The following is a 25,670-nucleotide window of genomic DNA, read 5'->3' on the forward strand; positions in this document are numbered from 1 at the left end:
AACCTATACTGTGATCTTCTTTACTTTGTGGATGAGGACGGCTTCGAAGTGTAGTGTCTCTCAAAGAACACCAAGCTATGTTTTGAACAAAGCTAATTTATTAACACAACTAAATAGATCCGAATTACTTACTTAGACATAAATGATGATAAATAAACTAACTATGATTCTGTCTACAGGGCTTCTGAAAACACAGCTGCTCTCGATCCCGCCTAATCACCTACTCCCAGAATCAAGGTCACGTTAAGAGGCTGATCATGTGATGCATTGATGACATCATTGGCCATTTGCACGGGCAAACTGGCAATCTATCCTAACAGCCTGTGAAAAAACACCTTTCCAATAAAGCTTTTGTTTGTACCTTTGTGGTCTGCAAACCTACCCGTTAAAAATATCACATTTTCTTTATTACCCTTTCATCCTACACCCTCCATAAACGTCAACTACCAGTAATGCATGTATCTTATCGTGCACCATGTCTCGTGTGTGCATCACCCTTGTCCACATTTACTGAAATTTGCTTCCGCTCCCTCGACGCCTCAAGTTTAAAATTGTCATCTTTGTGTTTAAATCCTTGCATGGTCTTGTCCCTCCGTATATCTGTAATGTCCGCCAGCCATACAACCCTCCAACCTGAGTTCCCCGCAAACTCTCCTCACCTATGACTCCGCTCTCATCTGTATTTCCCTCCTTCACTCTACCATTGACAGCATACTCTCAGCCACCAGGCCCCATGTTCTGAAATTTAGAAGCTCTCGGTTCCCCTCCATTTTAAAACCATCTTTAAAAATCATCTCTTTGAATAAGACTTTGGACATTCTTCTTCATATTTTCCTTTTACCCCTGTGAAGTGCCTTGGGATGCTTTTCCCACTTTAAAGATGTATACCAGTTGTTATTGTCATTTTACTTAAGCAGCGAATACTGCTGTCTAATTGATTTGATTTGATTTATTATTGTCACATCTATTAGCATACAGTGAAAAGTATTGTTTCTTGCATGTTGTACAAACAATGCATACCGTACATAGGGAAGTAAGGAGAGACTGCAGAATATAATGTTACAGTTATAGCAAGGTGTAGAGAAAAGATCAGCTTAATACGAGGTAGGTCCTTTCAAAAGTCCGATGGCAGTAGGGAAGAAGCTGTTCTTGAGTCAGTTGGCACGTGACCTCAAACTTTGTATCTTTTTCCTGACGGAAGAAGGTGGAAGAGAGTATGTCCGGGGTGCGTGCGGTCCTTAATTATGCTGGCTGCCTTTCCGAGGCAGCGGGAATTGTAGACAGAGTCTAATAACATGGCTTCGAGTTGTTTAAACGGTGAGAATCAGAGAGAACTGTGGAACTGGGAGGAGCAAAACCCAGATGAGAAAACGTAGATGTTTATCGAGCAATAAATAATCTTATCAAGATGAAGAATTTCATGTGTTTCAGCCAGATGTGATGGAAATAGTGACACAAAATGAAGTCCCTGGAAGTACAGAGACTGGGGCCAGAATCTTCCGTCCTCAATCATGGCTGGGATTTTTCGGTGCTGCTGAAAGAATGGAGTTTTGGCTGGAATGTCAAATATTCTGTTGTCGCTCGTAATGGGTCCCGCCACAGATGAGACTGTAGAATCTCACCCACTGGCCTGGATTTTCCAGCCCTGTAGTAAACCATTCAAATCTCTGTGGACTTCAGCGAGATCAGAGGATCCTGCCAGCGACAGTGGCCGGAACATCCTGCCCTATCTTTTACCCCAGATTTTTGAATCCTATTATAAATGCTGTGGGAATTGTTGAGCGAAATTAAAAAATAATGGCAAGATGAAATGAAGTTTTTGGGACGGGAAGAGTACTTAATGGTTCAGAACAATTTGACTTCATATAAATGGTTTTAAATGTATTTCAAATAGAAGCTGGCTTTAGCGAGTAGCTTCTCCAGATAGCATTATGGACAATATGGTCATCCATATGGATGAAAAGTAAATGTTTGACAGACAACTGTTTGCAGAGATCCCAACAGTGGCCTATTTGTGAGTAATGCCTGATTATTCAGAAGACGTTGAGCACAGTGGTGTTGACAAACTGTTTTCATTTCTGTGGATCAGGGACAGAAACTTTTCATAAAACTCAAGTCCCTGACATCAAAAAGGTCTGTCGGGAGCAAACTATTGAAGCTTTTCCATTAAGTTAAATTTGTATCCAATGGGCTGGTGCACACATGTTCTTTATTTTTTGTAACAGTGCGTGAACAGAAAATTAACTGCTCATACTAAGTGTCATTCATCATACTCAAGTGTTTTGTATGTTTTGTCTCTTTTGGAATAAAGTGATTTGCGCACCAAATTAAACAATGCCTTGCCTCATGTTAACTCAATCAGCCGCTGGTGAGATTAATGAAGCATGCCTGCTCAACATCAAGAGGATCAGATGATAATAAGGTTTCTTTCATTGCTTCACACCGCATTGGCGAATCAATGATTTTAAAAAGCAGGCTGGGTGTCTTCAGGTGTCCCTGGGTGTCTTCAGGGAGTGATTGACCGCACTGGTTATTTCAAGTAGGGAATTAGGACAAGCTTAACATTTAGGGGAAGTGCGATTCAGGGTTGTGAGATAGGTGGAGCAGGACCTCATTGAGTCATCAGTTCAAAGTCATGCATTTGGTCCTTATTTTTAGATTTCCATCCCCAAAATGCTGTGAGATTAGGGGTGCGATCTATTGGATGGGTTGTGCCCGAAAGGCGCATGGGCAGTAGATCCCTCTTCCGAGATCTTTCCAGCTCGCCACGCCTCACGAGAAGTAACGCAATCTCGTGAGACATTGCGATCTGAATCCTGCCCATTGTGAGCAGGATCACTATTTTGCAAATCTGCATATTAGAGCAAGACACTTAGTCTCACTCTAATATGCTCTCCCCTGATCTACCCGAGGCATTGAGATCTGACCCCTTTGCCTCAGAGACCTGGTAAGCGCCGTTCAGTGCTGGTCTCCACAAATGGGGACAAGACGGAACGGCAGGCAGAGTGGTCGCCCAGGGGATCAAAGGCCCCCAGGTGCTTGCCTTCTGGGTAGGGTGGCACCCTGGCATTGTTGGTGTCACCCGGGCACCTTAGCTGTGCCAGCATGGCATCCTGGCATTGCCACTTGGGTGCCAGCCAAGGTGCCCAGGCGGCACTGCTAGGGTACCAGATTGGCATTTTTACCATAGCAGGGATGGAGCCGGGGTGTTTTGTGCGTGAGGTAGAGTGGGGGGCCCCCGAGGACTCCCTGATAGGTGGAGTTGAAAGATCAGGACACCATTTAAAATGGAGCCTAACTGACATCCTGCCGCTGACAGCTGGGAATCGTGTGTCAGTCCTTTCCACCCTCTGAGTTCCCCGGGGAAAGTTTTCGTGTCATTCTGAGATTGACACAGGGCCTCTCCCATGATTAAGTGGGTCCAGCTGCCATAGTTCCTGCCATGATGAGCTGCCTAAAATCCAGCCCCAGGCTATTAAACATTTTGTAGTCAAGGTGTGGTGAACCACTGTAATAGGAGATGTAAGGTAGGACCTGCACTACAGGTTCGCCGATAGCTCCTGCCGGCTGGCTCGGCCCACGGAGAACTGTATAAATATGCATGACCTCCAGTGTCCTGCTATTTCGCCAGCTGCAGCCAGAGGCCACACAGCTGACTGTAATAAAGCCACAGTTGTACCCAACTTTAGTCTTTGTGCAATTGATCGTGCATCAATTTATTACAGTCAGATTTTCCACAGATTGGATATCAGAATTAAGCCCGATCGCCTGCAGCTGGATCCGCACTCGCCCGACGCCAGAAAAGACTTTACTCACTGGCTAGCATGTTTCGAGGCTTACATCAAGGCTGTGTCTGGAGTAAACGTCCTGTACTCCAGACTGAGCTCCAGCGTGTTCCCGTTGATCCAAGACGCCACGAATTACACAAAAGCAATGGAACTCCTTCAGGAACACTACGCGCAGAAGGCGAACACGCTCTTCGCCAGGCATGTACTCGCCACCCGCTCGCAACTACCTGGTGAGTCCATCGAAGACTTCTGGCGGGCCCTAATTCCACTCGTCCGGGACTGTGACTGTCAGGCCGTTACGGCCGCCGAACACACGAATCTCCTCATGCCTTCCCAATACACCTGCGCCGCACGCCGATCCGCGCACCCCGGGGGTCCCCGCTGCTACTTCTGCGGTCAGCAGAAGCACCCCCGCCAACACTTCCCGGCCCGCACTGCAGTTTGTAAAGCCTGCCGTAAAAAGGGCCACTTTGCGGCGGTGTGCCAGGCCCACGCAGTCGCTGCGATCGCGCCCGCTATCGCCCCCTCACGCCAGACGCACAATGGGAGCCGCCATCTTCTCCTCCCGGGTCCATGTGCGACCAGTGGTCGCCGCCATCTTGTCCCCCTTCGGTCACGTGTGCCCCATAGGCGTCGCCATCTTGTCCCGACTGCGCAATGTGGGCACCATGGGCGCCGCCATCTTGTCCCGACCCCGCAATGTGCGCACCATGGGCGCCGCCATCCTGTCCCCCACAGGATCACCGGACATCCCGACATCGAAACCGCACATGCTCGCCACCCGAAGCATCTGATGGCTACCCGCATGACGCTGGACCAATCTCACCCGCACAACCTGGCCACCGCGTCGACGAAGGTAAAAATCAACGGCCACGCGACCTCGTGCCTGCTGGACTCCGGGAGCACCGAAAGCTTTGTTCACCCAGATACGGTAAGGCGCTGCTCCCTCGCGGTCCATCCTGCCAATCAAAGGATCTCCCTAGCCTCCGGATCCCACTCCATCCCGATCCGAGGCTTTTGTACAGTCACCCTCATGGTCCAGGGCGTAGAATTTAGTAACTTCCGCCTCTATGTCCTTCCTAATCTCTGCGCTACACTCCTGTTGGGCCTGGACTTCCAGTGCAACCTCCAGAGCCTCACCCTCAAATTCGGCAGGCCCTTAAACCCCCCTTTACCGTTTGCGGCCTCGCGAACCTCAAGGTCGATCCCCCCCTCCCTTTTTGCCAATCTTACTATGGATTGCAAGCCTGTTGCCAGTAGGAGCAGACGGTACAGCACCCAGGACAAGGTCCGAAGTCCAGCGGCTGCTTAAGGAGGGTATTATCGAGGCCAGCAACAGCCCCTGGAGAGCCCAAGTGGTAGTGGTTAAAACTGGGGAGAGACACAGGATGGTCGTGGACTACAGCCAGACCATCAATCGGTACACGCAGCTCGACGCGTACCTCCTCCCACACATATCTGATATGGTCAATTAGATTGCGCAGTACCGGCTCTTCTCAACAATTGACCTGAAATCCGCCTACCACCAGCTCCCCATCCGGAAGTCGGACCGGCCAATCACTGTCTTCGAGGCGGACGGTCGCCTCTACCACTTCCTTAGGGTCCCTTTCGGTGTCACAAATGGGGTCTCGGTCTTCCAAAGTGAGATGAACCGAATGGTCGACCAGTACGGTTTGCGGGCCACCTTTCTGTACTTAGATAATGTCACCATCTGCGGCCATGACCAGCAGGACCACGATGCCAACCTCGATAAATTCCTCCGCACTGCCACTCTTCTCAACCTGACCTACAACAAAGAGAAGTGTGTGTTCAGCACGACCCGGTTAGCCATTCTCGGCTATATAGTCCAAAACGGACTTCTCGGGCCCGACCCTGAGCGCATGCGCCCCTCATGGAACTTCCCCTCCCCCACTGCCTCAAGGCCCTAAAACGCTGCCTGGGGTTCTTCTCCTACTACGCTCAGTGGGTCCCAAACTATGCGGACAAGGCCCGCCCACTCATTCAGTCCACCCAATTCCCCCTTGCGGCCGAGGCACAACGTGCTTTCGCCCGCATCAGAGCAGACATCGCCAAGGCCGGGATGTGCGCAGTGGACGAGTCACTGCCTGTCAAGCAGAAAGCAGCGCTTCAGACGTCGCCCTTGCTGCCACCCTAAACCAGGCAGGCAGACCCGTGGCATTCTTTTCCCGCACCCTTCATGCCTCGGAAATCCGACACTCGTCCATCGAAAAGGAGGCCCAAGCAATCGTTGAAGCTGTGCGGCATTGGAGGCATTACCTGGCCGGTAAGAGATTCACTCTCCTCACTGACCAACGGTCGGTAGCCTTCATGTTCAATAACACACAGCGGGGCAAGATCCTCCTTGACGCTCTGCACTCCATCAGGTCACGATTGTGCACCGCCACTAATAACACACCCCATGAACATGATTTTACCTTCCCCAGGAAGTCCACATCCGGGGTGTCGCTCCTGACTTGGCTCGCTGCTCCAGGACCGGTCCTTCTCCGTAGGCACGTCCGACTCCACAAGGCGGACCCCTTGGTGGACAGGGTTCACCTGCTCCATGCCAACCCTCAATATGCCTACGTTGAGGTCCCCGACGGCTGCCAAGATACAGTCTCACTCAGGGACCTGGCACCGTTAGGTTCCACCCCAACACCAATGTGGCCCAACACCCCCCCACCTCCCACCGCGCCGCCAATATTGACCCCGCCAGACCACCCCCACCCCGTCCCCTTTTCTGCACAAGAGGACAAAGAGGACTTCTGCACGCTCCCGGAGTTCCCCGATGAATGGCCAGCATCAGCACCGCCACCACCGCCATCGGTGCCACCTCTACCACCGCCAGCACTGACTTCGCCGCCACTGTTACGCCGCTCCCAACGAAGCACCAAAGCACCGGACCGGCTGAACCTTTGACGAACTCCGGACCGTCGACATGGACTTTCCTTTCCCTACCACTGTACATAATTGCACTAATTGTATATAGTTTCATGTCACCCCCGCCGGACTCATTTTTAACACTGGGTGAATGTGGTGAAACACTGCAATAGGAGATGTAAGGTAGGACCTGCACTACAGGTTCGCCGGTAGCTCCTGCCGGCTGGCTCCGCCCACGGAGAACTGTATAAATATGCATGACCTCCAGTGCCCTGCCAATTCACCAGCAGCAGCAGGGGGCCTGCATCTGACTGTAATAAAGCCACAGTTGTACCCAACTTTAGTCTTTGTGCAATTGATCGTGCATCACAAGGCAGGTAGACAAATTACAGTTACAAATCAGCTAAGACCTGATGAAACCAACTCCAAGAGGTGAATGGCATACTCCTGTCCCCATGCACCACTTTTTGGCATGAAATTAGTGATGCAATTCCAAAGTCAACAGTCAGACAACCACAACTCCTGCTCCTCCAAGCATCAATAATTTTCCTGATGTTTTTTCCAGCAGCACCCAGAAGTCTCGAAGCCTCTTTAAGGTCTGCTTGTTAGGTTACTGAAGACCTAGAACAATTGGTGGAGCTCGTATAGCCCATGCTTCACATATTGTCTGACCAATTTGGATTGAGATCCTGCAAGTCCTTAGGACTCTTTTCTGCAGGTTAGCAATGGCCATTTTGAGGAGACGCCCTACACTTCTGTAGTTTGCCAGCTTCCAATTTTGCAGCCAGCATACTTCCGTGTGCAACTGGGCACAGCAGGTCATAAATATCTCTACAATGGTGATTTAACACCAAAAGGTAGACATAATAATATTCCAGTTCTTCTCACCACCATCCACATAGAATCATAGAATCCCTACAGTGCAGAAGGAGGCTATTCGGCCCATCAAGTCTTCGAAAGACCACCTTACCCAGGAACAGTCCCCAACCTATTCCTGCAACCCCACCCAAAGGGGCAATTGTGGATGGCCAATGCACCCAACCTGCATATCTTTGGACTGTCGGAGGAAATCGGAGCACCCAGAGACAACCCACGCAGACACGGGGAGAAAGTACAAACTCCACACAGGCAGTCAACCAAGGTCGGAGTCGAACCCAGGTCCCTAAGCGCTGTGAAGTTGCAGTGTTAACCACTGTGTCACCGTGCGGCCCTAACTTTTAATGAAAACTGTCCAAGTACACTTGTCTAACTTTACTTACACCTGCTCACCTGTAATGGGACTGCATGCTACAAACATTCTTAAAAATACAAACATTAAACATAAACCCGAGATTCGCCGGGTCGGAGAATCGCCGGGGGCTGGCGCGAATTCCGCCCCCGCTGGTTGCCGAATTCTCCGGCACCGGATATTAGGCGGGGGCGGGAATCGCGCCGCGCCGGTTGGCGGCCCCCCCCCCCTGCGATTCTCCGGCCCAAATGGGCCGAAGTCCCGCTGCTAGAATGCCTGTCCCGCTGCCGTAGATTAAACCACCTACCTTACCGGCGGGATAAGGCAGCGCGGGCGGGCTCCGGGGTCCTGGGGGGGGCGCGGGGCGATCTGGCCCCGGGGGGTGCCCCCACGGTGGCCTGGCCCGCGATCGGGGCCCACCGATCTGCGGGCGGGCCTGTGCCGTGGGGGCACTCTTTTCCTTCTGCCTTCGCCACGGCCTCCACCATAGCGGAGGCGGAAGAGACTCCCTCCACTGCGCATGCGCGGGGATGCCGTGAGCGGCCGTTAAGGCTCCCGCGCATGCGCCGCCCGGAGATGTCATTTCCGCGCCAGCTGGTGGGGCACCAAAGGCTTTTTCCGCCAGCTGGCGGGGCGGAAATTAGTCCGGTGCGGGCCTAGCCCCATAAGGTTGGGGCTCGGCCCCCAAAGATGCGGAGGATTCCGCACCTTTGGGGCGGCGCGATGCCCGACTGCTTTGCACCGTTTTGGGCGCCGGTCGGCGGACATCGTGCCAATACCGGAGAATTTCGCCCCTTGTTCCCGCCGGCAGCTCACCCCCTCCCACAGGTTTGCAGGTGGTGTGGGGTGGCTTCATTGACAAGTGATGGGAGTAGAGAATCCTGCCACCAGTAAATAGCGCACCATCTGAAACACACAGCTGGGGAATCGGAGAATCCATCCCATTGACACATTTGTCGTCTCATCATTTTATTCATTGTACTTCTTATGTTAATTCTCTACAACTTGTTCCATCTGAGGGGTTTGAGTAATTTGGAACCTTTGACAGGAGAATATTAATTCAACAGGTGTGGTTGCTGTGGGACTCGAGATATAGAACCATTGACAGGGCCGAGTGAAAATCCTTGGAAAGTCTATGGAAATCACCCTCATGAGAATACTCCTCACCATGTGTGTTGACATTTTTACATCCACTCTCTGCACGTTGTCCAGCTCCGCAGGATGGAATATGCTGAACTGGGCTGGGGGGAGAGGGAGACTGCAGTGCAAGAATGCTGCAACCCATTGAACTTTTATAGTCCTTCTGAGCTTTCCTGAGGTGGGATCTTTCCCTCTGGCACGGTAGCATTGTGGATAGCACAATTGCTTCACAGCTCCAGGGTCCCAGGTTCGATTCCGGCTTGGGTCACTGTCTGTGCGGAATCTGCATGTCCTCCCCGTGTGTGCGTGGGTTTCCTCCGGGTGCTCCAGTTTCCTCCCACAGTCCAAAGATGTGCAGGTTCGGTGGATTGGCCATGATAAATTGCCCTTAGTGTCCATAATTGCCCTTAGTGTTGGGTGGGGTTACTGGGTTATGGGGATAGGGTGGAGGTGTTGACCTTGGGTAGGGTGCTCTTTCCAAGAGCCGGTGCAGACTCGATGGGCTGAATGGCCTCCTTCTGCTCTGTAAATTCTATGATAATCTATGATAGCTGTTTTCAACTGTCTTACTCTGCACGATGTTCAAATACAGCTTTGGTTTGTGGAGTGAATACGTGTTAGAGATAAAAGTGTCTTTGCACACTCTCTCATTGAATAGCCTTTGAGTAACTCTAATTTTTTTCACCAAACTATGATGTGGAGATGCCGGGGTTGGACTGGGGTGAGCACAGTAAGAAGTCTGACAACACCAGGTTAAAGTCCAACAGGTTTGTTTTGAATCACTAGCTTTCGGAGCACAGCTTCCTCATTCACCTGAGGAAGGAGCTGTGCTATGAAAATTAGTGATTCAAAACAAACCTGCTGGACTTTAACCTAGTGTTGTAAGACTTCTTAACCAAACTAGATCACTCTCGACTACTTACCAAAAATCCTGTCCCAAATTATAAGAGTTCCAGCATAATTCTTGTCAATGCAATATTTATTCCGTCCTGAATTCAAGGGTAAGCAGAAACACACAAATTATTTTAACATTTGGGTTCATGAACGATATCACAAAGAAGCAGATAAGCAAATAGTGATTGTTTCTCCCTCTACCATCCCTCTTCACAACAACCAATTAAAATGAAAGGAATTCACACTGATAGAATACAAATAAGCAGCTGTCTAAATGATAGTTTTACATTTAGATTTTGATGCTGAATTTAGGTTTTCCAAATTCAATAATGATTTTTAAAACAGCACCAGGGAATAACCCCCCCCCCCCCCCCCCCCCCCGCCCCCTGTCAGTACCGATTTCAAGCCTGGTAAACAATTCCTGGTAGCCCCCATCATGCAATAGACAAGGCCATTACACCATTTTTCCTGAGTCGGAAATCACAGGTAAAATACTTTCTTCTGGCCTTGCAGTCTGTGTCCTTTTTAAAATCAGCCAGAATAGTTCCATTTATGCTAGGAATTAATATACGCTCTGGGATCAGAATTGCACATCCATCCAGACTGCGAGTTCAGATGAAGAATGGTTTGCTAGAACCCCAGTTTTGTATTAATGTTTATTTGGCAAGCCGTCCATATGGTTGTATCTAAAAGTGACAGGTGCAGTGGCCAAAAACCAGGGGAGGGATTCTCTGTCGGCCGACGTCGGAATCGAGAAATGCAATTGGGAGGAGAATAGGTTCCAATGCTGAAATTGTGGCGGGACACAGTTTCACGCCAAATCGCAATTCTCTGTCGCCTCGACAGCGATGTCAATGAGTTCTAGAATACACGTACAGTAAACACCGTTGGCATACCATTAGCTGGCCTGACCCAGTATTCTCCACCTCCACTGGGGTGAATTCCCATTGGCGAGGTTCACTTGTGCTTTTAAAAATTGTGAAACTGGCACTGTGGCTGCTGGGGGGTGCTGACGATGGGGGGTGGGGGGGCCTGGCGCCGGGGTGATCCCCACGCGGCAGCGGCAGTGCCCAGGTACGGATCACCATTGCCGCGGCCCACAATGCAGCCACCTTGCTGCGCGTCCCACTGTCCATCCCGTCCTGGCCCTTGGTTCTGCAGAGTGATGCCGACCATATGGGTGCCATCACCCCAGACTCCGCCATACCACCTCCCCCAACCAGCCGCCGTCCACCAGCTGGCTAAGGGCATGGACACCGCATTCAAGCCCCACACCTCCACCCCACTGCCCCCGCCCACTTGGTCACCCCCCCTTGCAAACACCCTTCCGTGATACATGACTGCCGCACTACGGTTGTGCAGGACCTGAGTTGGCAGTAACAGCGGGTATTGACCATGGGATGGAGGATGATGACAACCCGCTCTGCGATGAGCCCTGTTGCTCCGCATCGTATGCCAACGTCTGACTCCTGCCCACGGCAGCACATTCCACCGTCAACCTGGGTGATCCCTGCATGTGAGTGACCATTCCACCACATGGTCCCATCGAACCCCTGGGTGGCGTAAGTGGGGACGGTGGGCAGTCACCGGAGCAGTGAACACTGGTTGAACTACGGTCCCTGAGCCTAGCCTACACCCAATTTATGCCAATTCAACCCCCTCTCCCCGTGCCCTCTCTGCAGCCTGCTCAGACCAGCCCACCCTCACACCCATTCTGACAGAGCACTGAGGCAGGTTGTAGCATTGTGAACAGGTGTTTAATGTGAACAAATATATACAGATTTGTGCCCTAGCCCCTGTCTCTAAACTGTACCCTGCACCCATGCCAACTGAATTGGTATCTAACTTTCTGGCTTTACGGGCCCTAACACTATGTCTAAGTGGATCTCTAGATGGTACAACAGGGGTGGAGGCAGCCTGCTGTGATTCTCGCCCTGCGACTTGGGTCCCCGTTGGCGAGCGTCTTCTGGGGAAACCAGGCCTGGACGGGCCCAACTGCTGCTCGGGTATCGCAGGTGGCATGGTGCACCCTGTTCAGGCCGCTGCCAATAGGGACAGGAGGAGGGGGGAGTTTGAGGTGCTGCGGTGTTCTGGCACTTCCCCTGCGGGAGTCACCGGCTCAGACCCCATCATCTCCTCCTCCCTCAGGGTGTCCGATGTCCCCCTGGCTACTCCATGGGACGAGAGTACGAGTGGAGCTTACCACTGAGGCTCCCCGCCACCTGGCACTGCCAGTCCTCGAGGCCTGGTCTGGTCTCGACCAGGGTCTGCATGCTAGCTGCGCTGGAGCACAGGGTGTGGACCATCTCTGTCTGGGACTGCGCCACATCACACTGTGACTCTGCCACCAACTTCTGGGTCTGTACCACATCATCCAGTGACTGTGCCATCTCTGTCTGGGACTGGGCCACCTCCCTCCACGTCTGTTCCACATCGGCCAGCGCCTAGGCAATGCCGCCAATGCTCTCAGCCATGGTCCGCTGTGACTGGGCCACTCTCATGAGGACCGGTGCAATACCCAGGTGGATCTGGCAGATAGCTGCCTGTAGTAGGGCAGCCCTGTCCTGGGCCTCGACCACTGCCTGCACAGATCGCCCCGACCTTGGACATGTTGATCCACCGCCAAAACCCTTGCCCCCAATGCCTCCACTGTGGATGCCATCCGACCAATTTTGTCCTTGGTGGCACGCATGTTCGGCACCAGCTCCTGCTCCTGCACGCGGTTGGACTCCTCCACTTGTGCCTGCAGGTGCTGGATGTTTACCGACAGCCCCTCATGTACTCCCTGGCTCTACGACTGCATCTTTATGATCAATGGAGCTTTCCATTCCAAAAGCACAAAACCCATCTGGATTGCAGCTAGTCTCTGGGGACAGTCCTCCCCCTCGGGAGTTCCTACCTCCGCCTGATGTACCGGAGCATTTGTGTGGTGAGCACCAGAGGATGGCACAGGAGCCTCTCAACTAAAGTGCCAAATCAAGGTGAGTTTCTCTGGGATGTTGGAGACAGCTGTGATGGGAAATTGATGTCAACATCAGACTCAAGGTCCGGGGTTTCCTTGGTTTCAAGCAAATGGGTCACCTCCGTGTCGGTGTCATGGTCACTGCTCAGCACATGGGGGGGGTTCTGGCTGTAGCTGTATCTGGGAGAGGGGGAGCAGGGGAACACCAGAAGAGCCCTCCTCATCACCAGCAGGTCCTGCAAGATGCATGATTAGACCACACAAATGCTCTGGTACATCAGGTGGATGTAGGAACTCCCGAGGGGGCGGACCGTCCCCAGGGATTGCTGCCATCCAGACGGATTTCGTGCTTTTGGCTCTGCCATGGTGAGGGGCTGCAGAGCCCCCTCCAGCTCCCTGAGGTTACGTGCAGCCTTCTCCTGGGTGGGGCTGGAGGGGAGGAGGAGAAACAGAACATGCACAGTGTTAGACAGTCCGACGCATGCAGCTTAGGGGGTGGGTAGCTGTTGGCTCAGTGGCCATGGCACCCGGCCATGGCAGCTGGTATGGGTGCCGGCATGTGGTGCAGGGTGAGGGTTTGACCGCCCTTCGGGTGGGGGTGAGGTGGGATAACAGTTCTGTAGGATAGGCATTGGTGCCAGGGGCACAGTGCTGCCTACTCATCCTGTCCGCCCTGAGGAGGTCAGGCAGTTTTGTACAGCACTGCAGGTCGGTTCGGATGGTGTTACTCGTGGCGTTGATGGCCTCTGCCACTTGCGCTCATGCACGGCGAACGCCGCTGGCTGGCAGCCTTCTTCTCAAGCAGGGGTACAAGGTGGCCTGTCTCTTCTCCACAGCATCCGGGAGGGTCTCAAGCTTACAGTCCATGAATCTCAAGACTGCTCTCCTCGCTGCTATCTTGTTGGCTGGGATGGTGTGTGTGGGGAGTGAAGTGTGTATATGTGGCTGCAGCTTGTCAGCCTCCTGAGTGTCAATCATGAATCCGGCAAATCCTGTATCGTTTATCAATGGGATCAATTGTGTTCCATGTGCTGCCGGTGCCAGCCCCTTGACAGTCGTTGAATTGGTCCAGGTGCGGTGCCAGTATTGCTGTCGTGGAAGCCCACAAATCCTGCCTCGGCGTCAACACCTCGTCTCAGGAATGGAAAATCCAGCCCCAGACATTTTGATAAGCTATCATGAACCAATTTTAATTGTTATTAAATTAGTAAAATAATTTACCAGGACAATTTGGTGGTGCAGTTGAAGTTCTTGGCTTTGCACATTGGTCTTTTTCCGTGCTCAGAATGCCCTTTGACCCCACCTGACCCAGTTTGGTCCGAATCCAGCACAGCCCGCTGCAAATCAACCTTTCTTACCTTTGTACTGTCAAATGTTATTCCTTCACTGTTATTTATTCCCCAACCACCTGAGGCCAGAGCCCGACAAGGCCCGACTCCCCTCGAGGCCCGACCCCTGACCCTGAAGCCTGAAACTCCAAACCCTAATCACCCAACCCCCCAAATCTGACCCACTTAGCTTATGCACTGACTTTCTCCCTGGCCTGTCGTGGACTTTTAAACTTCACTGGACCTTTAAACTTACCTGCTTTATAGCCACTAGTAAAAATGAGAACACAGTTTCCTTCCTTTCAACAAAGCTGCAGTCAATGCTGGACACTGGGATACAATCAACTACCTGGATCTCACCTGGCCTGAGACAGAAGGTTGGGCAAGAACAGGATTTCAGGCAAGTAACTGGGATTGGAGTGACAACCCCAAGCTGATTACCACTTCAAGGAAGTCCAAGCCTATTGTAGATTGTTCTGACTTTCTATAATAAGGTTGATTTTGTTTGTTTAAAACCATGGAATCAAAAAAAATGAATTGGATGCTCTAAAGATATTTTTTTAATAAGGGCAGCACGGTGGCTCAGTGGTAGCACTGCAGTCTCACGGCGCCGAGGTCCCAGGTTCGATCCCGGCTCTGGGTCACTGTCCATGTGGAGTTTGCACATTCTCCCCGTGTTTGCGTGGGTTTCGCCCCCACAACCCAAAGATGTGCAGGGTAGGTGGATTGAATACGCTTAATTGCCCCTTAATTGGAAAAAATGAATTGGGTACTCTAAATTTAAAAAATAAAAAATAAAACCATGGAATCTTATGGCTTTATTCTCCCAGTGGGTGTCTGGAATTTCAAACTTGGTCGACTTTAAACAAAAAGTTACTGGTCCCTAACTGGATAACAACTGTAGAATCCGCTAAAGCAACATACATGGATCTGCCAGGTAGAAATAAAAGATTCTACTTATTCACAATATTACATTCTCCACTCCCCGAAGGGCCTCCTTCCCGACCAGGTTCACCTGGAAGTAATTGTGCTTATCTTGTGACCACCCTGAGGGTTATAACAGTAACACATTTCTGCAAATCTACAATTCCTATTTTCAACTTATTACATATTTTTGATGGTAAAGCAAGTGCTTAAATTGAAAATGAAGCCCTGCATACAAGTTCAGGTGACAGTCTTGTCCACAGTCGGTAAATGTTCCTGACCTCAGCAATATTAGACCCGGCATCTGTATAAATAGTCTACTTCCCAGAATTGACAAAATCTGCAATGGAGCCCGAAGCACATTGTCCCCAGCAAGTGGCTGGAAAAGGATTTAGGAATTACAGGGTAGAAGAGGCAGGAACATGCCTTCTGGGACCGGGAAGAGTACTTCTGCTCCTCCTGGCCTTACAAAGACAGTAAAATAGAAACAAGACTCTTGGGTCTCTTCTGACCACAATATTTTTTCTCAATAGATTTGTCTTTGGAAAGGCCACAATGGCTTCACCACTGGTTTAATTACTAGTTGAAACCCAATAATCAAAGATCAAAATACAAAAATAAAACCTACCAGTTTCCAGCTGCTCAGAAATGATTTGAACATAGCAAACATTAACCCCTAATTATCCATAAGCATTAGCATACAAACATACAAATTAAGAGCATGAGTAGGCCACTTCGCCCCTCGAGCCTACTTCACCTTTCACTAAGACAACGGCTGACCTGACTGTAACTTCGACTTCACTTTCCTGCCTATCCCTTGTACCCTTTGATGCTCCTGTTAGTAAAGAATATAAACCTGTGCCTTATAAATATTCAATGATCCTTCCTCTACCATTCTCTGGAGGAGAAAGTTCCACAGACTCATGGCTGTCCGAAAGAAAATATCTTCTCATCTCCATCTTAAATGGGAGACCCCTTATTCTGAAAATGTGTCCTCTAGTTCTATTCTCTCCCTTAAGGGGAACACTCTTTCAGCATCCACCCTTTCAAGTCCCCTCAGGATCATTTACATTTCAATAAGATTGTCGTGTTGGGTGTTCTGATGCACAAATGATCCAACACGGCTGTAGATGGTACAACTCTGTTTTATTGTCTAATCAACAGTAACAACTAACTACTGGCTTAGGTACGTGCTTCACCAGCTAACCTGTGGACCCAGCCCTATCACTATCTTAGTGAGGCACTCAGCACATGGTCTATGTCTGAATGGCGCGCTGTGAGCTCTGTGCCTCTGTGCTCTGAGCTATCTCCTGGTAGAATGAGCGGGAACTGTGGTGTTCCCTGTTTTTATAGTGCGTGTGCTCTCACTGGTGATTGGATGCGATGTTATGTGTGTGCTGGTTGGTCCAACTGCCTGTCCATCAGTGTGTGTGTGATTGCACCATGATATGCTGATCTGGATATCATGACAAAGATCACATCTCATTCTTTGAAACTAGCAGAAAACATAAACATTGATAGCAAAAGCTTCCAAAAGTATAAAAAGAGGAAGAGAACAGCTGAAATAAGTGTTGGCCCTTTCGAGGACGATAGTGGTGAGGTAATAATGGGGAACACAGAAATGGCAGAGGCACTGAACCAGTATTTTGCCTCTGACTTATCTGTAAAAGATAATTTAAAAATTCCAAAAACTACAGTAAATGCAGATATACGTAGTGCAATAACCATCACTAAGGAGATGGTACTGAACAAACTGATGGGATTAAGGACAGATAAATCTCTGGGATTGATGGCCTGCACCCTAGGGTATTAAGGGAGGTGGCAGCAGAGATAGTGGATGCATTGGTTATGATATTTCAGAATTCCCTGGATCCTGGAAGGGTCCCAGTGGATTGGAAAGACACTAAGGTGACGTCCCTATTCAAAAAGAGAGAGGGGCAAAAAGTAGGAAACTATAGACAAGTTAGCTTGATCTCTGTGATGGGGAGGTTGCTGGAATAAATCATGACGGGGGGAGATGACTGAACATTTGGAAAGACAAAGCTCAATCCACCAGTATGAGCATGGTTTTATGAAGGGTAAGTCATGCTTGACAAACTTGCTCGAGTTCTTTGAGGATGTAACCAGCAAGGTGGATAATGGTGAACCTGTGGATGTGGTATATCTAGCTTTCCAGAAGGTGCTTGATAAGGTGCTGCATAAAAGACTGATCCAGAAGGTGAGATTGAAGGGGATTCAGGGTAGAGTACTAGATTGGATTGCCGATTTGCTGACTGACGATAATGGGTCGCTGTCAGGATAATGGGTCCTTCGCTGGCTGGCGAATTGTAGCCAGAGGGATGCTTCAGGGGTTAGTCCTCGGACCTCAACTGTTTACAATCTATATAAATGATCTGCAAGGAGGGACATAGTATAACATAGCAAAATTTATGGGCGATACTAAAATTGGTGGGAAAGCAGGCAGTGAAGAGGAGATAAAGATTTTACAGACAGATAAACATAGGCTAGGAGATTGGCCAAAGTTTGACAGATGGAGTTTAACTTAACATGAATACCTCAGCTACTTTGCAAATTCAGAAATGGAAGAGACGTAAGTGTGAGGTTGGCAGTGTGGGCTCAGGCCTGCCATTGTTGGCTGTGTGGGCTCAATCCCGCCATTGTTGGCTCTGTGGACTCAGGCCTGCCATTGTTGGCTCCGCGGGCTCAGGCCTACCATTGTTGGCTCCGCAGGCTCTGGCCTGCCATTGTTGGCTCCACGGGTTCAGGCCTACCATTGTTGGCTCTGTGGGCACTGACCTGCCATTGTTGACTCTATTAGCTCAGGGCTGCCATTGTTGACTCTGTGGGTTCAGGCCTGCCAATGTTGGCTCTGTGAGCTCCGGCGTGCCATTGTTGGCTCCGCGGTCTCAGGCCTACCATTTTTGATTCTGTGGGCTCAAGCCTGCCATTGTTGATTCTGTGGGCTCCGGCTTGCTATTGTTGGCTCTGTGGGCTCCGGCCTTCCATTGTTGGCTCTGCAGGCTCAGTCCTGCCATTGTTGGCTCCGCAGGCTCAGGCCTACCATTGTTAGCTCCGCTGGCTCCGGCCTTTTATTGTTGGCTCCGCCAGCTTAGGCACGCCACTGTTGGCTCTGCGGTCTCTGGCCTACCATTGTTAGCTTTGTGGACTCAGTCCCGCCATTGTTGATTCTGTGGGCTCAGGCCTGTCATTGTTGGTTCTGTGGGCTCAGGCCTTCCATTGTTGGCTCTGCAGGATCTGGCCTGCCATTGGTGGCTCTGTGGGCTCCGGCCTGCCAGTGCTGGCTCTGTGGGCTCAGGCCTGCCATTGCTGACTCTGTGGGCTCAGGTCTGCCATTGTTGGCGCCGCGGGCTCATGCCTGCCATTTTTGGGTCTGTGGGCTCCGGCCTTCCATTGTTGGCTCGGCGGGCTCAGGCCTACCATTTTTTGGGTCTGTGGGCTCCGGCCTTCTATTGTTGGCTCCGCAGGCTCAGGCCTGCCATTTTTGGCTCTGCAGGCTCAGGCCTGCCATTGTTGAATCTGTGGTCTCAGGCCTGCCATTATTGGCTCTGCGGGCTCAGCCTACCATTCTTTGGCTCTGTGGGCTCATTCCTGCCATTGTTGGCTCCGCAGGCTCCGGACTTGTATTGTTTGCTCCGCGAGCTTAGGCCTGCCACTGTTGGCTCTGCGGTCTCTGGCCTACCATTGTTAGCTTTGTGGGCTCAGGCCTGCCATTGTTGATTCTGTGGGCTCAGGCCTTCCATTGTTGGCTCTGCGGGCTTTGGCCTACCATTGATGGCTCTGTGGACTCTGCCTGCCATTATTGGCTCTGTGGGCTCTGGCCTTACATTATTGGCTCCGCAGGCTCAGGCCTGCCATTTTTGGCTCTGCAGGCTCAAGCATGCCATTGTTGAATCTGTGGTCTCAGGCGTGCCATTGTTGGCTCTGCGGGCTCAGACTACCATTTTGTGGCTCTGTGGGCTCAGTCCTGCCATTGTTGGCTCCGCAGGCTCAGGCCTACCATTGTTAGCTTCGCGGGCTCCGGCCTTGTATTGTTGGCTCCGTGAGCTTAGGCCTGCCACTGTTGGCTCTGCGGTCTCTGGCCTACCATTGTTAGCTTTGTGGACTCAGTCCCGCCATTGTTGATTCTGTGGGCTCAGGCCTGTCATTGTTGGTTCTGTGGGCTCAGGCCTTCCATTGTTGGCTCTGCAGGATCTGGCCTGCCATTGGTGGCTCTGTGGGCTCCGGCCTGCCAGTGCTGGCTCTGTGGGCTCTGCCTGCCATTGTTGGCTCTGTGGGCTCAGGCCTACCATTGATGGCTCTGTGGGCTCTGCCTGCCATTATTGGCTCTGTGGACTCTGGCCTGACATTGTTGGCTCTGTGGGCTCCGGCCTGCCATTGTTGGCTCCGCAGGCTCAGGCCTGCCATTGTTGGTTCCGCTCTGGCTCTGACTCACCCATCAGCCTTCAGCACACTGTTCACTGTTTCACCAATCAGAGCCCTTTTCTCTCCCGCATTTGCTGCTAATAGGCTCACTTGTCGTCCATTCCAAACAGAATCTTATATCGGAATTCAACTGGTTGAAAGGAAGTTTGAAAACCGCCTTGGGAGGGCCACATGGAGGGGCTTTGCGGGCCACATCTAGCCCCCGAGTCATACAGTAGACAAGCCTGATGTAATTTGCTGGTGCTAAATTATGTTATGTTTAAGAGGGAGAATACTAAAAAAAAAAATTGTCTGGAGTTCACAAGGAAGTAGGGATTGAAGCAAGGTTTACCTGTGTCTCCTGGGCAGGCTTTGCAAATTGTATCATAGTTTGCTTCTTTTAAAATCTCAACAAATGTATAAAACATGGTTAGGATGTGTGGTGGTGCCTAAAATCCAAACATTTTTGTCTTCCTTTTCCCTTTGGGACAGTCATGAGTTACTTCCAAGTTGCATCTCCTGGCCAATGTGCACCAGAAACTGGTGGGAAAGAAGCAACAAGTCTCAACATTTTATTATTCACATCGGACATACTGGAGGAAGTCTCGCTCCCAAACCACAGTGTGGGAAAGCCGAGGTTACACCACAACCACCCATTTTCACTGAGAAGATATATAGATCAGGGGAGTAGAGGATAATTTCATAAATGACCCATACACGTTTGACACTATGTCCTGCTGTGGTAGTTGTTCTATCTTTATGTCAGTGACCCTACCCAGTGTGTTCCATCAGCCCCTCTGCTCCGACACTCTTTCTCTTTTCCTCTCCCTCCAGGCCCTCACATCTGCTTCCCCTCCAGCCCATTTTCTGTTTTTCCATTGTTTTCGGCTGAGTTTTTGTTCTGGGAATGAAATGAAATGAAAATCGCTTATTGTCACAAGTAGGCTTCAATGAAGTTACTGTGAAAAGCCCCTAGTCGCCACATTCCAGCACCTGTTCGGGGAGGCTGTTACGGGAAATGAACCGTGCTGCTGGCCTGCCTTGGTCTGCTTTCAAAACCAGCAATTTAGCCCTGTGCTAAACAGCCCCTGTCAGGATAATGTTTTTGTACTGACCAGGCACAGTTAGGGAGTAACATTCACTGCCTGATTGTTGATTTTTAAAAAAAAAACATTTTTTATTCTCCTCCTTTTTCACATTTTCTCCCAACTTTACACCCAACAATAAACAATAATCAGTAATGAAAGTAATGTCAATTCCCGTATCAATAACAACGATCCCATCCTCCGACCAAACCAGACATTAGCCCGCATGTTAACATAAACAAATGACAAAAAAGAATCACCCATAGTCACCATCAACACATACAGTCCCTCTCCTCCCAACCCTCCCAGCCCCCCCAATGTTCGATGTGATCCAATTCTCAAAAGTGCACAATGAATAACGCCCATGAATTGTAAAACCCCTCCATCCTTCCCCTCAGTTCAAATTTGACCTCCTCAAGCGTCAAGAATTCCAACAGGTCCCCCCGCCACGCCAGGGCACAGATGGAGAGGTTGGTCTCCATCCCAACAGGAGCCGCCTTCGGGCAATCAATGAGTCAAAGGCTACAACATCTGCCTCCTCGCCCGTTTCCAACCCCGGCTGGTCCGACGCCCCGAATATGGCCTCCCGAGGGCCCAGGTCCAGTTTCACGTGCACCACTTTAGAGATTACCCTAAACACCTCTGTGGTGAATGCATTCACCACAATAAGTTGTCTGTAGAGTACTGTAATATGATCCCTTTTCCATGTAGTGTACTGGAACCCTGGTGGGCTCCGCCTCTGGCTCTGCCCCCCCGGACGGTAAATAGACTGGCCACCTGTGGGCGGCGCTCAGTTGTTACAGCGATCTCAGGCAGGCACGTTCTTGTGTAATAAAGCCTATGTTCTCTTGCTCTCATCGTCTAGCAGTGGATTAATGGTACATCAATTTATTACACAAAGACATCACTATGGAAGCCGCTCTGAAGCCTGATAAATTGGAACTCGACGCACGAGCAGCAGAAGCTAAGGAAATCTTCTCCCACTGGCTCCGCTGTTTAAAGGCCTACCTCGACTCCTCTGCAACGCCTCCCTCTGACGCCCTCAAGCTGCGCCTCCTCCACGCCCGGGTGAGCCACCGAATCCCGGGTACGATTCAGGGCGCAGCCACCTACAACGCGGCGGTTGCGATTCTAAAGAGACAGTTCGTGAAGCCCGTGAACGAAGTGTTCGGGCGGCACCTCCTCACTACCCAACGACAATGCACTGGGGAATCGCTGAATGAGTACCTGGAGAATCTGACCCTCCTCGCCCGCAACTGCAACTACAGGGATGTGAAGGCCGACGAGCACATGAAGCTGATGATCCGGGACACCTACGTGCCTGGGGTCTGGTCTAACTACATCCGGCAGAGGCTGCTAGAAAACAGGGCCACTGACCTACAGGACACGGTGAAGCTAGCTTCCTCATGAGAAGTGGCCTACCAGAGCCTCAGCGCGTTCCCGGCAGACCCAGCGAACCTCTTGTGGGCACCACAGACGCGGCCTTCACCAGACCCGACTACGTCCCAGGCCTGTGCCGCGCGGTTGCCCGTTCAGCCAGGGGGAATGCCTTGCTACTTCTGCGGCCAGGGCCAACACCCTCGGCAGCATTGCCCAGCCCGCACCGCGACATGCAGCGACTGTGGCAAAAAGGGACATTTCGCCAGAGTCTGTCTGGCCAGATCCAATGCCCCGAACTCGAAAGCATACCAGGCCCGACCCACGGACTCACAGGCCCGCAGACCCCACAATGTGGCTGTGTGCCCGCCGGTACCAACCCCTTCAGACGCGTCATCCGCCTCGTGCAGCTCGTGGGGGCCACCATCTTTAACCCAGCCCAACACGTGCGACCCGTTAGGGCGGCCATATTGGCCACCATCTTCAGCACCAACCGACGCGTGCGACCGATGGGGGCGGCCAACTTGGTCACCATCTCCAATCCGGCCCGACACGTGCGACCCGCCATCTCCGATATCTCCGACCACGCAGACTACCCACAGCTCGGTGCAGTCACCCTCGACCTGTCGCGGACAAAACACCTGAAGAACTCGATGATGGCCGTCCAGGTCAATGGGCACGAGACCCCCTGTCTTTTCGACTCCGGGAGTACAGAGAACTTCGTCCACCCCGACACGGTAAGGCGCTGCTCCCTCCACATCTACACAGTGTCCCAGACAATCTCCCTTGCTTCCAGATCACATTCAGTGCAGATCCGGGGGTACTGTGCCGCGAACCTCGCGATACAGGGTGCTGAGTACGCCCATTTTAAACTGCATGTCCTCCCTCACGTCTGCGCCCCGCTACTGCTTGGATTCGACTTCCAATGCAGTCACCGAAGCCTAACCCTAAAATTCGGCAGACCCCAACCCCCCCCTCACTGTATGTAGCCTCGCGATCCTTAAGGTCACCCGACTGTAAGCCCGTCGCCACCAGGAGCAGGCGGTACAGTGCACAAGGCATGACTTTTATCAAGTCGGAGGTCCAGCGACCCTTGAGGGAGGGAGTCATCGAGGCCAGCAACAGCCCCTGGAGAGCACAAGTGGTAGTTGTCAGGACCGGGGAAAAGAATTGGATGGTAGTGGACTAAAGCCAGACCATTAATCGTTTCACGCAACTTGATGCGTACCCCCTCCCCCGCATAGCAGAGATGGTCAACCAGATCGCACAGTACCGGGTGTTCTCCACAGTAGATCTGAAGTCTGCCTACCACCAGCTCCCCATCCGCCCGGAAGATCGCCACGACACTGCTTTTGAAGCAGCCGGCCGACTCTTCCACTTCCTCGGGGTCCCGTTCGGCATCACTAATGGGGTCTCGGTTTTCCAGAGAACGATGTACCGAATGGTGGACCAGTACGGGTTGCGGGCTACATACCCGTCCTTGGACAATGTTACCATCTGCGGCCATGATCAGCAGAACCACGCGCCAACCTCCAGAGGTTCCTCCAGGCCGCCCAATCCCTCAACCTCACATATAACAAAGAGAAGCACGTTTTCCGCACAACCCGGCTAGCCATCCTCGGCTATGTCGTGGAAATTGGGGTCCTAGGGACCGACCCCGACCGCATGCGCCCCCTCATAGAACTTCCCTTTCCCCACAGCCTCAAGGCCCTCAAACGCTGCCTGGGGCTCTTTTCCTACTATGCCCAGTGGGTCCCCAACTATGCTGGACAAAGCCCGCCCATTTATCAAAGCCACTATATTCCCCCTGACGGCTGAGGCCCACGCGGCCTTCAGCAGCATCACGGCAGATATTGCCAAAGCCGCGATCCATGCGGTGGACAAGTCCATCCCTTTCCAGGTAGAGTGCGATGCGTCAGACGTCGCTCTGGCCGCCACCCTCAACCAGGCGGGCAGGCCAGTAGCCTTATTTTCTAGAACCCTCCACGCCTCCGAGATTCGACACTCCTCTGTCGAGAAGGAAGCGCAAGCGATTGTGGAAGCTGTGCGGCACTGGAGGCACTACCTAGCCGGTAGGAGGTTCACCCTCGTCACCGACCAATAGTCGGTCGCCTTTATGTTCGACAACGCACAACGGGGCAAAATAAAAAACGACAATATCTTGAGATGTAGAATCGAACTCTTCACCTATACTTACGATATTAAGTATTGTCCTGGGGAGGTCAACATGCCCCCAGATGCCCTGTCCCGCAGCACATGCGCCAGCGCGCAAGACGGCTGACTTCGGGCTAGCGACATTGACCTCTGTCACCCGGGGGTCACTCGACTTATCCACTTTATTAAAGCCCGCAACCTACTCCACTGAGGAGGTCAGGGCCATGACCAGGGATTGCCAAGTCTGTGCGGAGTGCAAGCCGCACGACCGGCCAGACAAGGCCCACCTGGTGAAGGCCTCCCGGCTCTTTGAGCGCCTCAGCAGCGACTTCAAAGGGCTCCTCCCTTCCACCAACCGTAATATATACTTCCTGACCGTCATTGACAAATACTCCCACTTCCCCTTCGCTGTCCCATGTCCCGACATGACCTCGGCCACTGATATAAAGGCACTGCACAGTATCGTCACCCTGTTCGGTTTCCCTGCATACGTCCACAGTGACTGGGGCACCTCGTTCATGAGCGATGTGCTGCGGCAGTACCTGCTCAGTAAGCGCACCGCCTCGAGCAGGACTACGAGCTACAACCCGCAGGGAAACGGGCAGGTGGAGCGAGAGAACGCGACGGTATGGAATGCCGTCCTTCTTGCCCTTCGGTCTCGAAGTCTCACGATTCCCCGCTGGCAGGAGGTCCTCCCGGACGCGCTCTACTCCATTAGATCGCTCCTCTGCACAGCCACGAACGTGACCCCATCACAACCGTTTGTTTGTCTTCCCTGGGAAGTCCATCTCCAGGGTCTCGCTTCCATCCTGGCTGACAGCTCCGGGACCTGTCCTCCTGCGGAAGCATACGAGGAGCCATAAGACCGACCCCCTGGTTGAGAGGATCCAGCTGCTGCACTCCAACCCCCATTATGCCTACGTCGCGCACCAAGACGGACAGCAAGATACGGTCTCCCTCCGGGATCTGGCCCCTGCTGGATCCCATGCCAATGCGCACTCTGGCGGTATGTAGACCGGCCGCCTGGGGGCGGCGCTCAGTTGTTACAGCGATCTCAGGCAGGCAAGTTCTTGTGTAATAAAGCCTATGTTCTCTCGCTCTCATCGTCGAGCAGTGGATTAATGATACATCAACCTCCTTCCAGTAATCCTCCAGCTTTGGACAGGACGAAAACATATGAACATGGTTTGCGGGCCACCCCCCACAACGTTCACACACATCTTCTACCTCCTCAAAGAGCCGGCTCATCCTTGCCCTTGTAAGATGCTCTCTATACACCACCTGTATCAGCCCCAACCTAGCACACAAGGTGGAGGCATTCACCCTCCGGAGCACCTCACACCAGAACCCCTCCTCCATACCCTCTCCCAACTCTTCCTCCCACTTTGCCTTGATCCCTACTAGCGGCGCCTTCTTCTCCTCCAAAATAGCCTCATGAACTGCCGATACTACCCCTTTCTCCAGTCCCCCTGTCGTCAGCACCTCCTC

At 51.8% G+C, this 25,670-nt stretch overlaps 1 protein-coding gene across 4 annotated transcripts in view; it reads right to left on the reverse strand.

The window, feature by feature from the left end:
• The window catches only part of agmo (alkylglycerol monooxygenase), a 552,459-nt gene that overhangs the window by 193,224 nt on the left and 333,565 nt on the right, over window positions 1–25,670 (reverse strand). For 3 of the 4 annotated variants that reach the window (XM_072509152.1, XM_072509154.1, XM_072509151.1), the window contains one exon: window positions 9,960–10,025. The exons of the other annotated variant lie outside the window; for it this stretch is intronic. In XM_072509152.1, coding sequence (XP_072365253.1) covers window positions 9,960–10,025 — 66 coding nt within the window. The remainder of the gene's footprint in view (window positions 1–9,959; window positions 10,026–25,670) is intronic. 4 annotated transcript variants of the gene reach the window in all.

The sequence above is a fragment of the Scyliorhinus torazame genome, chromosome 6 (genome assembly GCF_047496885.1).
Source record: "Scyliorhinus torazame isolate Kashiwa2021f chromosome 6, sScyTor2.1, whole genome shotgun sequence".
In the NCBI taxonomy this organism is placed as follows: Eukaryota; Metazoa; Chordata; class Chondrichthyes; order Carcharhiniformes; family Scyliorhinidae; genus Scyliorhinus; species Scyliorhinus torazame.